An 18,230-nucleotide genomic window follows, 5' to 3' on the forward strand; every position below is an offset into this window, starting at 1 on the left:
AAGCAGTTATCAGTTGGTTATCGCCTGTCTTTTTCTCTCCCAGATGGTGGATAAGGGAGCTTGCCTTTATTAGCCACTGCTGGCCTGATAAAGACCTGGTATTGATCGCAGGTTGAAAGAGCAGGTTCGTCAAACACGACTGATTTACAGAGGCTGATAATAGCAGCACCGGGCAACAGTGGAGCCCCGAGGGGTGGGGGCGAGATTGATAGAGGGGGGGAAAAAAGAGCTAAAGAAACACGTTAACGCAGACCCTCTTTTCACACCGGAAAATAGAAGATGACAAACATCACCTCAAATACAAACTTGCGAATGCCACATACTTGCATGTCTAAAACGCACACACAAACAAAACAGGACAATCTCTAAACTAGTCACGATTAGCACCTGACAGAATTTCCATGCGTTTATCAAAAGCAGCCAACGAACCAGCTCTTATCTCCTCAGTCCCCAATTTCACAAGAACAGGAATTTTCCAGATTAAAAAAAAAAAAGAAGAGGAAAAACAGAAATCTCAACTAAGAATGTGACTTAAATATCTTACGACTGGAAAACCAGACAGAAAGTGCAACAAGGCAACCATATACTGGTACATCAATGTCTGCAAAAATTACGTTACCTCATTTAAGATAAAAAAATAATAATAATTTAATCACATAATTTGTTTCTTTAGGTCTATAAAAGATATTGTATAACACTCCTAGGAACTAAACGAGGTATTAAAACAATTTAATCTTACATTATGATGAACTCTCTTCAAAGAAAACTTGATTAAACAAAGCTTTGTTTCTCATTCAGCAAGCGTTTCCTTTTCCTGAACCGAACCTAATGTCATAAAGTAATAGTTGTGTCACTATTTACACTCTTTTGTCAATCCCAACCAGTATGGCGTTATTTTTTTCCATAAACCTAAAAACTGAATTTAAGAATCTTCACATTGCTTTTTCATTCAATGACAGGTCATAGTAACCACATCAATAAAATAAAAAAAACACTATAAATCTAAACCTATAAAAAATAACTTTTTATGCATATATATGGTAAGTAAAAATAACAAAATAATAATTAATTCTTACTAAAATCTCTTTAGCTCTGAAGTCAAATATGGCAGCTTTAGATGCATGGTGCCAGGTTGGACATCAGCGGCAGAAAACATCAATGTCTTGCATGTTCAATAACATTTATTGGAAAGCTCCAGTGGATTTTCAGTGGAAAATTTCAGTCTATACTTCAAACAAGCCATCACATGGCTCCAGAAGTTCATAGATTTATGGTTCTTTGATTGTTTTTGTTTTTTTGGTCCTTTTTGGAGCTTGATGGGAATGTTCTGTAAAGTATGATTTTTTTTTGGTGTTCCACCAAAAAAAATGGCAAATAAGTTTAGACCGACACGAGAGTGAATTTCAATTATATCCTTTAACCATTCATTAAAGTCATATGGCAAAAGGAAGCTGTTTTACGAAATCCAGACGATCAGATGTGAGTGAGATGTCTAATACTGTTATCAATAGGCATCAGCGTTAAAACCGTTTCATCACAAAACAACACAGGTTATGTTAGAGGAACATTCGGGGGGTTTTGACAGTTTTCGTATGAAAGCCGTTTTAGCATGCGTCGTTTCACCTTCGTTATAAAGCGGTGTAAATGAAGGTGGACTTGAACCGTCACACTCCGCAGAGTCCTCCTGGTCTGAAGCTCCGCCCTCCTCTCCTGACATGCTTACATCATCAGATGGATCCTCACCTCCATTAAGATCCCCAATAGAGCCTGCAGAGAAAAAGAGAGAGAGAGCGGTCATAAAAAGAGGAACAATACAAAATAAAAGTCATCTGACACTGAAAGGCCATCATATCATGCCAAAGCCTCAGTTGAGAGGCTTTAGATAATGTGAATATACCCTGTTAATATCTTCAAGGAAGTATGGTGTTCTGTAAATAAAATTGATAAAGTACATGATTAAGAAAGAAAATTCTGATTCATTTCAAACCTTCTTGCTACAAGCCTTTTACAGTTTTAATTGGTTGGAAATCCCAGAGCTTCAGACCACAAGGAAGTAAATGAACAACGGTGTGTGTGTTGTATCACTGGCCAGGCTGATTAACTCATTTGTATAACTCAATACATTCCCAGTTGGCAGGCGTTTGAACAAAACCTTACACTTTTCAACCATGATGAGATAACCAACCATTGGTGTTTAAAAATACCTATTTAATGATTTGATATTTCCAAAAAAAAAAAAAAAACTTACCAGAGGGAGTAGTATTAAACTATTTTTAAATTATAATATTCTCAGAGAGCATGTTTATAGTATGCTTGTTCCCTCTAAAATAAATGAATGCAATACGTGACAGACGAGGGCTTCTGTAGTGGACACCACCGCGGTTTGCATGTTAATTCAACCCTCGTCGCCCGTATTGTTATTCTAATGAGGTTTAAGATGAGCAAAACTACAGTTTTCACATAAATTCATCAAACACATTTTCACTATGTTAAACTCAACCAGGACACCCACTATTGTATGCATCTGCATCTAAGCAAAATTACCAGGGGTTGGAAAATCGGATTTTACCACAGGTTTTGGTAAATTAATTTTCATTAAGTTGTGATGAACAGAGAGGGGATTGTTAGGAGCTAAAGCCGTGACTGGAGGCGTATATATTTACACTTCCTAGAACAAAGAGGCCTATAATCTATACAAAGCACACAACAATACCCGTGAATAAAGAGCCTTGTAGAAAAAGGCAAAGGCAATTTTTCTAATTCTGTTAATTTCACTTCCAAAGCAATTAAAACGAGGCGGAGATAATGCTTGGAAACAATCGCTCCCTGACAAAGTGTTTCTGTCTTTGTAAATGAAACATCTTTAGGCTAATTTCGACTTCCACGCCTGCATGGTTCACTGTAATTTCAGATAAAATTAACACACTTAGATTTGGACCTTAGTAATAAAGGACGCGAGAGAGAAAAGTAAAAAAGATCGATCCCATACGCCATATTTTTAGAATGTAGTCTGGGCATTGCTAGATCTAATTTTCTATATCTGTGGCGACATTTTCATACAATTAATTTTCCTTTAATCATAATTGTACAAAGGGGCTCCTCTGTTTAAAATTCCAATTACATTTCGTGTTTAAATTTAAGTCTGAATTATGATTTTCTTTCCTATTACCGCTCTGGTTAAATGAATAAATCGCCGCATCACTGCTTACAGACATCAAATGGCGCGGAAGAAAGTCTCTACTCTCCCTCTTCATCTTATACAAGGAATAATAAGCATCTTTCACAGAACCGACGACAGAAAAAGGGTTGTCTACATTCATAATGTCAGCAGACAACTTTGTTTGCCATGCATTTTATGAAAAAAGGAGGGGGAAAATCTAACACTCAACATCTAACATGCATAGAAGTGCTGTTTGATGTATAGATCGCATTGAAATATAACTTAAACATGTGCATTTATAATGAAATAAAAACAATTTAGGATTTAAAACAAAATGACGTAAAATAAAAATTACAATTATTTTGTTTAAATGATAAAAATGCCAACTTTTCCCAATCCATGTTTAAGGAAATGTCCATTGTAAAAGCCCCTATTTTGTCTATTATACAAAGCAAAAGAAGATCAACTGAAAGAAATACACTTTTGAGTTCTAACTGGCACTCGAACAGACAGAACAAAGTGAGAAAGCTGATGAAGGCGGAGGAGATAGGGCTTTATTAAGCAGCCCCCGTCCACATCAAACCAGTGTGCTTAGCGGCAGTGATTAAACCAAGAGACAACACATCAAACCTGAGCCCTGATTAAACGAACAAACTTCCTCACCATCACGTTAATCACCACATTACCAAACAGCCCAAACACAGAGAAAAAAAAAAAAGAACACTGCTTGTATCGGGAAATCAGGGACTTGTGAAGAAAGATACTTCGAGGAGAACAGTGAGCCTTTGGTGAGAGTCTACGTGTGTGTGTGTGTGTGTGTGTGTGCGTGCGTGCCAGCGTTCAAGGAAGAACTGCGGTACCTGCAGTACTTATAATTTCAAGCACAAGTGGCTACACACATTGATCAGAGCCAAGGGCATTAACACGCTCTTAGTAATTAGATGGATCCAAGGGTTAGACCGGATCCCGGGCACTTGAAAGCACAGCAACCCACATAAATCAAAAGGAGACTTAAAGTCCCCCTGTAGTCAATCATTTTATCCCTTAAAACTCATCTTTGATCACAAAAATTACATACTTAAAGAAAAAAAATCATGTGAAACAATTATGTTTATGTCTTAAAGCAGACTGAATCTAACTCTACATCCTTCTTTCATTTAGTGTACACTGAATCATGAATATGCAAATGAGTCCCCGCCTCCACTCAATCACACGAGCTCAGAGATCCACTTGGTCAACTTTACTATAGTAAACGCTACACGATGGCAAGTGGATTAATTCAGCCAAATATGTTTGAACCAGAAACTGATTTAGAAGAAGAAGAGGAAGAGTGAATTATACAGGCTTGTGTACAAGTCGATGTATCAGAATGGTAATGTATCGTTCTCTACAACGCCAGACACATAACGTTAGTTAATATGATTAGCCTTTGGCTTGACTACGTTATCAAACAGCTGTGTGTCGCTAATGTTACACAAACCATGTTCCCATTTGCCATCTCAGTCATGCCTTTTAAAAATCATCATCCTTAGAAACGATTTGAACAACTTCGAGCTTCAGTGGAGAAAGGCATATAGTTCATCATAACATCGCAATATAAATCATATACATAATTCACTCACTATATTGATAAATGTACCAGATTTTTCATATCAACAGAAAAATATACCAGGATAACCTGGCTTATCTTGTCATGAGACTCCCCTGCTCCCAAGCAAAGTCAATGATGTGCTAAAGCCCGCCCACACGGTGACGTGATTGGTTACAAGGTAGTTTGTGATGAAAGAAACACCAGCGATTTCAAACTGCGTCTTTTTCATTGCAGTTTTAAGAAGAAAAAAACGGTGTTGACTTATGAATTTGCACATGGTTTGTCTTAAAGCATTATTTAAAAACACCCCATAGACATATAAACAACATTAAAAACTTGACGGGACTCGTCGTGTCACCAGCGTCGCTGGAGCCGAAGATAAGCTGGGAGCCTCTGGGCTTGCACACCACTGGCAGGACCTCTGCGGACACACTGCCGTACAGGAGTGGACTTTCACTCGCTTTGCCAAGACCCGCTCCATCTCGGTTTCTGCCAACACAGCATGCGGTGTGAAATGAGGTAGTGAATAGCACTCTTGTTTTCATTCAGTAAAACAGAGTAACTTCATCCACACAAGGCCAAAGAGTCTTGTCATTGACAAGACACCATTCACAATTAGAAACCGGCATCGGTGTAATATTATTAATCATTGTATTAAATTAACATCTTCATTTCAGAGTCTCAGGCCACACAACATCTCCTGTTTGATAAGCTCATTTTAAAGCAATAAATGTGCTTTAATACATGGCGTATTGTTAATTTTCACAGTTATACAGTTGAAAGCCATAAAGCAAGCTTGCCCCAAAGACTTCCATTGCATTTCTGTACATGGGTGGCAATCATTAAACTTGTAAAACAAAATGAACAGAGATGTGACATGCTATATTCCATCTTTTTGCTGATTATTTTTGCTAAACTTTTATTTTTTTTATTTTTACCTTTTATTAAATCACGCATGGAAGACTTTTACTTTGTCACATTGCAGGACTGTTTAAAAAGATCTATTAAAAAGTAATTGAAAATGTTTTTTATTTTATTTTATTTAAATAAAAAAATCTTGAGCTTCACAAATCACAAAAGAAAATAATATTTTACACAATAAAGAAGATATTTTAAAGAATGGAAGTCAATGACTACCATCAACTGTCTGGTTACCAACACTCTTTAAAATATCTTCTTTTGTGTTCAACAGAGGAAAGAAACTCGTACAGGTTTGGAACAACTTGAGGGTGAGTAAATTATGACAAAAATTTTATTTTTTGGGTGAACTATCCCTTTAACTTCTTTTTAAAAGGACAGTTCTATCATCATTTATTCATTTTCATGTTGTTCAAAAGCCATATGGCTTGTTCTTCTGCGCAGCACAAAAAGATGTTTCAATTAATGTTCATGCTGCTCTTCTATAATGGAAGTGAATGGGTGCCAGGGGGCTTTCTTTTCTTTTTTTCAAGCACCATAAAAGGAGTCTAAATGCCTCATGTGCTATATTCGAAGTCTTTTGAAGCCATATAGTTTTATCTGAGATATAGACCGAAGTCATACTCAAAATATTGCCAACCAAATCCATCCATTTTTATTGGACAAGAGCAACTTGGACATTCTTCTGTAAATAACTTCTTTCGCATTCCACGGAGGAAGTTGTACAGCTTTCAAAAGACATGAGTGTAAGAAAACAATACCTGTAATATTCCTTTAAACTCTTAACTGAAATATTAAAAAGAGAGAGAGGGAGAGAGAGAGAGAGAGAGAGAAGCTTAAAAATAAACACCACAGTGTATTTACTTAATATCTTTTGTATTTGCCAAAGCATGAACATAACGAGTAAGAACGCCAGCCAAACAAAGAAGAATAATTATCAAAACTCTTAAGACAGAGCACGAACACAGAACAAATAATATAGCTATACTTGACGAGGCTCGTTAATAATGAAATAAAAAAAGAGTAAACAGCGCAGGAAGATACTGTTCTCATTTCCATCAGTCAAATCACACGAGTGAGTGATTATAATACTTATGATAATGAGTGATTATTGTAAAGTGATAATGTGTGGTGATGGTATTCATGTGCGCTGGGCACCGGAGCACTTCAAACGGGCCTGACTGATCCTCGCCGTGGATTTGTCAGCAGGTTGTCAAACATCAAACAGTCGTGAGCCCGGGACACTGCAAAGAGGCACATTTTTAAAGACATCCCTCGATTTCCTTATCTTCTTTTCTCACTCTACGCTTCCTTTTCTGCTTTTTACATCCCTCCATCATGTTAGTGTCTGCACCTTTTCTCTGCCTCTCTCTCTCGCCTGTGCAAGCTCTTTCCTTTCCCTATTACTCTCTCCTTTCTTTCACTCTTCATCTCTCTCTCTCTCTCTCTCTCTCTCAGAGAGTGACTGGGAGCGTCACTCTGTGTGGATAGCTGCGAGCCGTTCCCGGTTATCGCCTCCTGCAGACTCTACCGGTCTGATCTGTCTCCTCTTCATTAAGCAAATACGCCGACGTGGAAATGAAAACATAATAGCTATTTGATTTCCAGCGAGATATTTTGCATATTGGTTCAGAGCTGATAGTGGAATTTCATCAAGTCATTTTTTTTTTCATGCTTTAAAAACTGAATTACTGAGCTGGGCGGCTTCGGCAGGATTTCTTTACATTGCTGGGAAGAGGGAGGGGGGAAAACACAGAAACGGCAGAAGCAGTTCCCCAGGAAGACTACTTAAACGATTAAATATCCCCCCCCCCCATTCCCCTTTTTCTCCTTTTGATAACAGGGAGGGAAAATTTAAAGAATTCACAGTGCTTTAGGTTCAACTATACTAATCAGAGATAGAGAGAAGAAAATTAACTCCTTAATGAGCAGGAGCTGTCTGCCAGATAATGGTCAGGGAGAGGCGATAGGGCTGGAGACTGAATGAGAGAGAAAGAAAAGGAGGAATAAAAACCGAGATGGATTCACCGAACAGGGGAGAAATCAGATTTTACCCCTGCTTCTGGAAATTGTTCTTTGTGTCCACAGAGGGCAGGTGCGATTGTCGGCAACGATATCTCTAAGGTTACAAGCCAGTCTAGTCGCTACAGAGATGAATGGTGCGTCTGAGGGTATTTCTCATGCCCCTTTGAGAGAAAAACTACCCCTGCAAGTACAGATCAACAAACTTGCTTTCGCCAATTTATCAGACCCTTCCTGTAGAGGGGGAAAAAGCCCAGCCAAAATACGTCTGACGTCTATTTTCTGTGTTGGAACAATTACACTGATACCGTTCTCTTACAACACGTATATAAAAATGCCATATCTAGGCGGAACAGTACAGAACATTTCAAGTTATTACATAATATTGAGGCTCAAAAATCCACATGAAGGGAGTGACGCTTTCAGGGTTCTCTTCTCACACCTTTTGACCAACTAATTTCAATGACTTTTCTAGCCTTTAAAGGGAAAGTTCACCCAAAAATTGTATTTCTGTAATTAATTACTCACCCTCATGTCTTCCATAGACTGCAACATTATAACCACTTTGAAGGCCCAGAAAGGTAGTAAAGACATCGTTAAAGGTTGTGTAGGTAAGAATTGTCTAAAGAACTTTTTTTCAAATTGGCTTAACTGTCTTTATATACCAATACATAATTAAAATGTAAGTACTTTGAAAAAGAGAGTGTAAAAATTGAGTGACTATAGTGTATTTAATCTTCAAAAAACACAGCTCATTAATTCCTACCGGGACGAAACAAGTGATTGGCTTGCGCGACTGTCACTCTCCGTCGCCATGACTACCGCCGCTATTACTGGCTCTGCCCACGTGCGCGCACTCGCGCACCCGTTTTTAGGTGGGAGTGAATGGAATTAATGAGCTGTGTTTATTGAAGATTAAATACACTAGAGTCACTCAGTTTTTTATACTCTCTATTTCTGAGTATTTGCATTTTAATTATGTATTGGTATATAAAGACAGTTTAAACAAATTTGAATAAAAGTTTTTTTAGACAATTCTGACCTACCCTACCTTTAAAAAAGACCATGTGACTATAGTGGTTAAACCTTAATGTTATGAAGCGACGAGAATACGTTTTATGCACAATAAAAACAAAAACAAAGACTTTATTCAACAGTTTCTTCTCTTCCGTGTCAGTCTCTGACGCTGTTCACGTGAGCATCATGACACATGCGTGTGGTGCTGATGCAGGAGTCAGCCAATCTTGAGCCGGCGTTCTGACGTAGAACCAGGAAGCGCTGCACTGTTCACAACGTGTACAGCGTCAGAGACTGACACGGAAGAGAATAAATTGTTGTCATTTTTTAAAATGTTATATTTTAAAATTATATATATATAAAATGATTTAATAGGAATTGACTCGCAAAGAGGAATTTTCAGACAAGCAAATATTTTAGAACTATAAGCATAACAAATTCAGAAATGTAGAAATATAGAAATTACCATGACTTCTTTTGATTTTATTCAATTTATATGGCTTTTCCAGCCCAGTTTTAATATCCCATGTTGGTTTTGCATAACAATGGGAACCCGGTACGTGACAAGGTCCTTTTTTTTATTTTACCAATTTTATTAATATGGGGTGTAAACAGGACTGGAAATGTAATGGAGGGACGCAATCAGAAAAACTTATATTTGTTGGCAATTTGTCAGAATATGTACAATACTCAGAAGTTTGGGGTCAATAATTGGGGTCATGTTTTTGTTTTGTTTTTTGTTTTTATGAAGAAGAATAAATGAAAACGTGTATTCTGCAAGATACATTTAATTTATCAAAAGTGACAGTAAAGACATTTTAAATGCAACAAAAGATTTCCATTTCAAATAAACGCTGTTCTTTTCAACTTTCTACGCATTAAAGAATCCTAAAAAATGTTCCCACTAAAATATTAAACAGTACAACCGTTTTCAACATAGATAATGATAATAAATGTCAGAATACTAGAATGATTTCTAAAGGATCATGTGACTTAATAGCATTTTAAACTATTTCAACAGAAACCAGTTCTTTAAAATGTTTCACAATATTAGTGTTTTTAATCAAATATGCATCCTTATTGAGAATAAGAGACATATTTTTAAAAAAAAACGTAACGACCCCAAACGTTTTAACGATAATGTATGTTTCTACATTATTCTCAATAATCTCGAAATATGACAAGAAAAGGTCAAAACACTCTCTGAGAAATAGAAGCACTCTTTGGCCCCTTTTTCTGGAGAGGTGAGAAGGCGCATTTCCCCTCTTGAGAGAGAGTGCTAAACACTCTCTAACTGCTACTTCATCACACACACGTCTTACACCAAGACACATCTCTACTTCACCCCTCCAACCTTCCTCCCATCGCTACAACAGCAGAAATAGACTAAACAGATCATATGTGTGGGTACACAGACTCATATCCGAGCATGTGCGCCTGTGTTTGTTTGCAGAGTGAGAAAGACACGATAGGAAAGAGGGGGCGTGTGTACGAGTATTTATGTGAGAGAATGATTGAAAAAGAAAAGCTAAGGGTAAGTGAGAGAAACAGTCGAGTTTAAGGAAATGCATACACACAAAAATCATAGTTTTCACAGAAAAGAGCAGGCGGCTGTGGTTGCCAGAATAGTGATGTAAAAATAGTAACAAATGTAAAGATATTTATAGAACAACCTGTAAATTGCACAACAACAAAAAAAGCAATGTAATTTGCTAAAAATCCAACAGCCCTTTTCTGCTTACTAGCAATACTATGCGGCTAATAAAATCTGTTTTGTACTTTTTGCATACAGTACTGGCATCCACCATAATAACACAGGGGGGGAAAGATAAAACCACATGATGAATTTTCAACAAACTGAGGTAAATACTATATAGAAGATGCGCACAAATACAAAACAACGCATTAAACATTTATTTACCAACATAAGATGCAACATAAAACCTTAATGTACATAACTGACAAAAAAATAAATAAGAAACATGATTATTTAAATTAAAAACCATCAAAAGTAAAGTGTCACTGGGAATTCTGGGAATGTCAGTTTCGGGCTTATCACTGTAAATAATAAGATGATTTGGTTGTACTTAATTATACAGTATGCACGTACAGTGCACTTACCTAAGACAATATGCGTAATATAGGGTAACTACAAGGGTTAAGGTTAGGTTCAGGAGTTGGTTTCAGGGTTAGTACCTATAGTTATTACCCAGTTATTGTAATTACTGTAATAAGTACATTGTATGTACATGAGGAAACGACTACTTTTTGTAGTAATAACAATAACTGGGTAAACCTAATCTTAACCCATGTGGTTACCTTATATTACTCAGTACTTTCTTGGTAAGTACACTGAAAGTGCACATCCTGTAAAATAAAGTGCAACCTTTGTACTTTTTACTTATCTTCCAAAAAACGGTACATTTAATAGCATTTTACTGTAAAATTAGAAACTTAAGATTAGATCTTTCACAGTTTTCCCCTTGTACATATTAAGGGAATTTACCATTACCCAATTAACAGCTTTTTGTGGTTACATTTTTACAGTTAAAACCTTTTCTGCTGGAGGTCAGGAAATAAGTCTAGAAAAGAGTGTGTGTGCATTATGTGATAAATGGCCATTGCTAAGATTGAACGTCTGTGTGTGTGTGTGTGTGTGTGTGTGTGTGTGTGTGTGTGTGTGTGTGTGTGTGTGTGTGTGTGTGTGTGTGTGTGTGTGTGTGTGTGTGTGTGTGTGTGTGTGTGTGTGTGTGTCCGCCTTCTCAATAGCCTTGCAAGTTGTTCGTGGGGAAAGACAGATACGGATGGATGAAATAAGTAGTTGATTCAGCCGCCCCTCCTCCCCGAGAATCTTGGATGGTGGGAAAGTTGAAATCTGCTGCTATTTTCTATCTTTTATCAGGCGGCTTATCTTCTGGCTCTTGTCTGCGTGCCTGGCTTCGATAGTCCAGGGTCTCCACTCCGGCTGCCTGGCAACTTCACTCCCCCCAGTTCAATCTCTCCTCCTCTCTCCTCACCCCACCTTACAGCAAGTGCAAAACTTCTGTTTATGATTAAAAGCGGAAATGTTCGTAAGATCTGAGGATGGGCAAAGAGGTTCTAAATCCTAGATAGTTGACTAACAAAACAAGATGGCCGGCAAGCAGAGATAAATTAAGGATATCGATTAATCGATTTCTAATCAATCTTCATTTTGATGAACCGATAACAATTCTTGAATTCTAAAACTGATCTTTTAGTCCACGCTGTTTTCTGCTGATGCGTGAACAAAATATAACCAAAACATTTTTGTAGCATGCCTCCCATCCAGTAATCGCAAGCTTGTGCTTTGCTACTCTTGTTTTAAAAGTAACAAACAGCTTTCAAATTCTGAAACTCAAACAATAAATGATGTTTTAATGCCGCCTTAGTTCAAACGACATGAAACAATTAAATGTTTATATTTCAACAACAAATTTTAGTGAAAACATAATTATATCATTAAGTAGTAGAAAAATTTATACTATGGTTTTATTTGCGTGCTGATCATTATATCTAAAACTAAATAGCAATTGAATATGGGCAAAATTATAGTAATGTACCAACTGATATGTTTCCCTGTATAGTTTACAACATGAGTTGAGAGATTGTTTTCCTAAAGTAAAATGCATGTACTGTGCATGATATATATACGAATAAATTTATACTGAATTGAAATTGAATTTGTCAAATCTGTTTCAATACCAAGCCCTAATGAAATGTTGATTATTGAGCCCAAAGCAAACTTAACTTTTGAGGCAAACTCTGAAAGTATGCATGGTGTGTTTTAAAAAAGTCTGGATGTATGCATACAGTACACCCATACTATGCTGATGATGAAATTTACATTGCATGCACTGGATGCTTTCCTTTGCGTACATGTACGCAAAAACATGTACATGTACACAAATACATGTACGCATGTATGCAAAAAACAGTTATGCCTAATTCAAGGCTCCAAGTATAATTCAGGCTTAAATTTTCTTTAATTTATGCCACATAATACCAATAAAAATAGTAAGCGTAATCATTTTTTTACTATTTTAACCCAGTGTGCTGTGTAGTGTTATCACTTATTAGCACAGCAACATGCAGTTAACAGTAGGCAGATCGGAGAGTAACAGAGTGTGAAATCAGCATAAAAAGAATCTGACAAGCATATGGACAGCATTATCATGCTTATTTATCTGACACAGATTTTGACACTTCTTTTGTATAAAGTACCCCTCCCCCCACGGAGGTTCAGATCAATACGCAAACGTGTGCATGTTAAGCAAAAGAGTCTCCAAGCCGCATCAAGCTCTGTCTATTCAAAAGGGGGTCAGGGCAACAGCTGCCAAGACGCATCTAATGGAATAATGAGCATCAGCGCAAACAGTTCCGTAGGGTTACGCAGGGGTCACAACCTGTTAACACACATACAAGTGTAATACAGCCAGCCACACACACTGCTCTCGCTTTGCTTACAGTCATGTTTTGGCTAAAGAATGCTTCCAAATTCTGCAATAAATAGAAGTTAAGCTCTATCGTTACTTGTCTGTCAGCAAAAAAAAAGTGTTTGCAATTATGCAATAAGTCTATTGGGCAATATAATCATTAAACTTCTATTACAAGTGCATTTCTGTTAGTGTTGGGCGATATACCGGCACGATTAACCAGTGTTTGTGAACCGATAAAGATTTTTGATTATTGTCTCTGTCGCGGTTATGCACTCACGTGACTTTGAAGTGCTGCGCCGTCACAAAAGCTTATCATTTGCATGCATTTTTAAGCATTTCTATTTAAAAACAAGTGATTTAAAACTGTTGAAGAGCAATATGCACCAAAAGAGAACTCATTTCATTATGTGCGCGTGCTGTGGTTGTTTCTGAGCGCTGTCAGAGAGACGGATGAGAAAGAAACAGTTGAGAAAGAAAGAACATGTGTATCAGTATATTAGATCAGTGCATTAGGTCTTAAAGTGACAGCAGCATATACTTGTGTTAATGTTAATATAACAAAGGACAAAAAATAAGAATATTTTTAATTTACGCAGTGAACAATATGCAGTGTTTTTTGTACATTTAATTACTTTATACAATTAATGTAGTGTTTCGTATTTCCAGCGCTTGAAGTTTTTCAGGTTGGTCTATTTCATTTGTGTCCTATTGATTGTGATTAGGTTTCTTTGTTTCCAATTTTTCACTGACTGTTTACTTGTTGTTGTTTTGTTTACTTAGGCTAGTATTCATTTTTTGTGATATTGAAATTAGTGACAAGAATTATGAAATTTCAATGGTATCAAAAATGTATGAAAACCTTATTTAAAGCAAAAATAACTATATTGTGATATATATTATCATGAAATACAATTACTCCTATCTTGATATAAGATTTGTCATATCGCCCACCACTAATTTCTGTAATTCTATATATTTTCCACTATAAGCATAACTAAATCCAAATAAAAGACCTTGACGTTGTTTAATTTAATGACACTCACCTCATCAAATACTGAACAAGGTAAAAGAGACTCCCATAGTACTAGCGAACGGCCTCTCAAAGACATTGTTGCATTTGTTATCAGACCCTAACTTGATTGATATAAGCTGTCCTTGGATAAGCCTGAGGCAATATTCAGACACATTCTTTTCCCATGAAAACTCCTTCAATTAAAGCGGCGTGAGCCAACAAAAGAAACGATCGCAGATTAAATGAATATCAAAAGTATACATTAATATCAGCCGCCGTAACCTTCGAGACACTATGCACGTTTGCACAAACTCAGTGTTTGCGTGTGTGTTTTATACTATATCTTACAACGAATGAGTCAGCGAGAGAATGCATGAGCGAGGCAGAAGAGTTGAAAGAGTAGAGGGAGGATGAGAGCCATCGCTCTTAAGACACATCTTCACCCAGAACGCTTCTGAGACTCTTCAGAGGAAAAGGGAGAGGCAGCCATCGCGACGGTATGTGGAGGAGATGCCTCTCATCCTCCTCTCCCTCCCTCTTTTCACCGTTCCATCATGCCCTTCACTTTCTGCTCTGACACTACGCAGCAGATTCATCGTCATCCCCTTACTAGAGACGATTCTCATTCTTCACGCACATATTCTCACACACACAGACATGCACGCGGCCTTCACCGTTTATCCAGTCTCTGACCCTGAGATCTGAGCTTCAAGAAGACATAAGTTGTACAGATCTTTCAGCTCCCCCGTACAGACACATCCCCAGCTGTTCCAGTCCAGAGTAAAGACTAAACATGGCAGATCACACAAACACACCGCGGTTAGACTACAAGATGCCCTAAAGAAGAGCATTTCGACATTTTACTTGCGCAATCAAAGAATTACAATTGCTTGAATTGTTTGATGGCAGTTCTATACTAGGTCGAACCCATCCAATATCCTGCACAGCTTAAGTGATGTCAGTGGAAAGGGAAAGTTAATAGGTTCTGATCAATTATTTCAAAGATTTGTAACAACGTGCACTGATTAAATGTTCACAATATGACCAGGAATACGCATTAAGTACACTGCCATTTGAATTTCATGTTATAATATTATACAACAGATTTGGGGGATGGTTATTGTTGCTTACAAGTGACACGATTTGGACATTTATATTTTTTCTCATTTTTTGAAAGAAATGTATTTATTTATTCAGCAAGGACACATTAAATAGATCAAAAGTGACACTAAACCCATTTATAATGTCACAAATGATTTCAAATAAACGCTGTTCCTTTGATCTTTCTATTCATCCAAGAAAAAAATTGATCATGGTTTTCACAAAAATATTAAGCAGAACAACTGTTTTCAACATTAATAATAATAAGAAATGTTTCTTGAGCACCAACTCAGCATATCAGAATGACACATTAAAATTGCTGAAAATTCAGTGTCACCATCACAGGAATAAATACTTTATTAAAAATACAAACTTATTTTAAATTTTAATATTATTTCACAGTTTTACTATTTTTACTGTATTTTTAATCAAATAAATGCAGCCTTGCCGTCTAAGAGACTTCTTTCAAAAAAATCTTACGACCCCAATCTTACGACTTTTGAATGGTAGTGTGCATTTAAACTGATACATGCGTTTTATATATGAATATTTTTGAAGTGCGAGTGTGTGAACGTGTATATTTCTTCTCAACTCTTTGTCAAGAAGCAGAGAAAATCCCTTTATGGCTCTTGTATAATTGTTATGACTTAATCACCATAAAAGCACATAAAAACAGACAACACAGTGAGCTACTGGCCAGGAGCTGAAGCAGACAGACAGAGGTTAACCGTTATACACACACATACTAAAACACTTCAGCGGCCAGCACTGCTCCGAAACAATTCGCTCCTCTCACTGATGTCACGTAAACCATTAATCGTTACTTAATGCTTTAAATATCTTCTTGATATTCTTAATATAAGGCTATGAGGGACATCAAATAATTTTGGAAGAGAAAATCTAGAAAACGTCTGCCTAATCATAACACCAAGCTTGCAGAAAAAAAGACGATATTTTGAGAAATGTCCCTGCGTTTTTTTGGATGCATAGAGTGGAAATCAATGGTAACCAGAAATGTTTGGTTAATAACATTCTTCAAAATATCTTTCTTTACATTCTGCAGAAGAGAGAAAGGTTTGGTATGACATGAGAGTGAGTCAATGATGACATAATTTTAATTTTTTGGATGAATGAATGATAAAATGCAGAGAATAAAGTGTCACCTCAGGCTGCTCAAACCCAGCAAAACTGTTGCACAGAAAGAATTCACAAGCTAGACAAAAGACTTTTGTTCACATGCATTTACATTGTTCAGCTGTGGTCAGATGTATGCATGTGCCACATCTAAGGTAGAGGCGCACAAAAACGTATCTGCATGATAGTAGAGAAGGAAAGAGGCAGGATTTGCTGTTGAAATGTTATCTTTCACCATTGTCGCACAGGCAGAAAATAAATAAATAAATAAAAATACAGCGATGTGTGAGGGTGGCAAAGATAAGTATGGCGAACGTAGAGTGGGGGTGGTGAGGGCAGATGAAGTAGGTACGTTAAATATAAACCAGCTCACAGCTGGCAGCAGGAAAGAAAGGGGGTATTTTAAAGAGGCAGGGCATCACTGGAGCCCTCAGTGCCTCCGATAACATCCATGTTGAGAAAGAAAGAGAGAGCAGTACAGAAGGGGGAAGCAGGGATGGGGGAGACGAGGGAACGCAGCCCGGGAAAGATACGCACAGAGATGCCGTTTGTGAAAGGAAGTATCACCACCCCTCGAACGCAAAAGTCACAACGGGATTTCTGATGGGAAAAATGTGTTCTTTTCAGATGAGAGGAAGATAGAAGGAGCACAGCCAAATGTCAACGATGATAAATGAAGGAGTGCATCAGCATACTCTGATGTGCATGTCTAAGACGCGAACAAACAGAACATGTCTGTTTGCTCTCTTTAACCAAAACGTACAACGATAAAAGTTGTGTGCAAAGAACAGAAAAAAAGATTCAAGGGATTTAAAGGGATAGTTTAACTTAGAATCAACATGTACTCACCCAAGTCATTACAGACCTGCATTACTTTCTTGAGGTGAAAGCAAAAAAAATAAACTTTCCATGCAATGAATGTTAACTAGAGCTTTTAGAATTAAAATGTGGTACGAAATTATTAAAATATTGTATAAAAGTATACCATACCACTATAAATATTATATATATATATATATATATATATATATATATATATATATAGTATTTTGAAGTCATATGATAGGTTTGTGTGACAAACAGACCACGATTTAAGCCTGCAATTTATGTATTATTTAAAAATAATCAATTACAACTGAACCAGAGTCAGTCATTAATGAACAAATCACTCAGACCAGTTTTGTGAACGGGATCAACAGCAGGGAACTCAAGTACTCGGACGTGACCGCGACGATCGATCATGAAAACGATGATCACTGTGACTTTAAAAATCATTGTCTGATTGGTGCATTTGGCATTTTGGGGCGGTACCCGAGGTCTGATCGGTTAGAGTTAAAACAGCATGCCGTCCAGACCGGCAGAATAAAGTGAAACTATGGATTCCAGGCATCACTGGAGCGTGCAGTGATGCCTGGAATCACTTTGATCATGAAAATACATAAAGTGTGATGTGCAGCGCCAATCTACAAACAAAAATACCAATCCCTAATCAACAGAGTCATCCAAAAGAATCCCATTTCCTAATCAGTCCTAATTTCCCTTCATTATATTAAACAGAGTATCCACAATGTTCAAAAATTCACTGAAAGAAAGAAAGTTTTACAGTTTTGACACAATGAGTCACAATGAATCTTCCCCTCTAGTGAGCTGTTAACAGTTAAAGCTGAATCATTGAGTCAGTGATTCATGAACAAATCATTCTGACTAGTTCTGTGAACTGGATCAACAGACTCCTCAAAAATACACTCTCAGTACTAAACTGCTAGAAAGAAATTCACGGAGTTGTGAAACGGTGAGTAAATGTCAGAATCTTAATTT

The 18,230-nt window shown here is 37.0% G+C and overlaps 1 protein-coding gene across 2 annotated transcripts in view; it reads right to left on the minus strand.

Annotated features, from left to right (window-relative positions):
• Positions 1–18,230, minus strand: part of zfpm1 (zinc finger protein, FOG family member 1) — an 88,487-nt gene that overhangs the window by 48,315 nt on the left and 21,942 nt on the right. For both annotated transcript variants that reach the window (XR_013798483.1, XM_079620060.1), the window contains exon 2: positions 1,624–1,767. Coding sequence is in view for 1 of the 2 variants with exons in the window: in XM_079620060.1 (XP_079476186.1) it covers positions 1,624–1,767 (144 nt within the window). In the remaining variant the exon portion in view is untranslated. The remainder of the gene's footprint in view (positions 1–1,623; positions 1,768–18,230) is intronic.

The sequence above is a fragment of the Phoxinus phoxinus genome (assembly GCF_949152265.1).
Source record: "Phoxinus phoxinus genome assembly, chromosome: 8".
NCBI classification, from domain to species: Eukaryota; Metazoa; Chordata; class Actinopteri; order Cypriniformes; family Leuciscidae; genus Phoxinus; species Phoxinus phoxinus.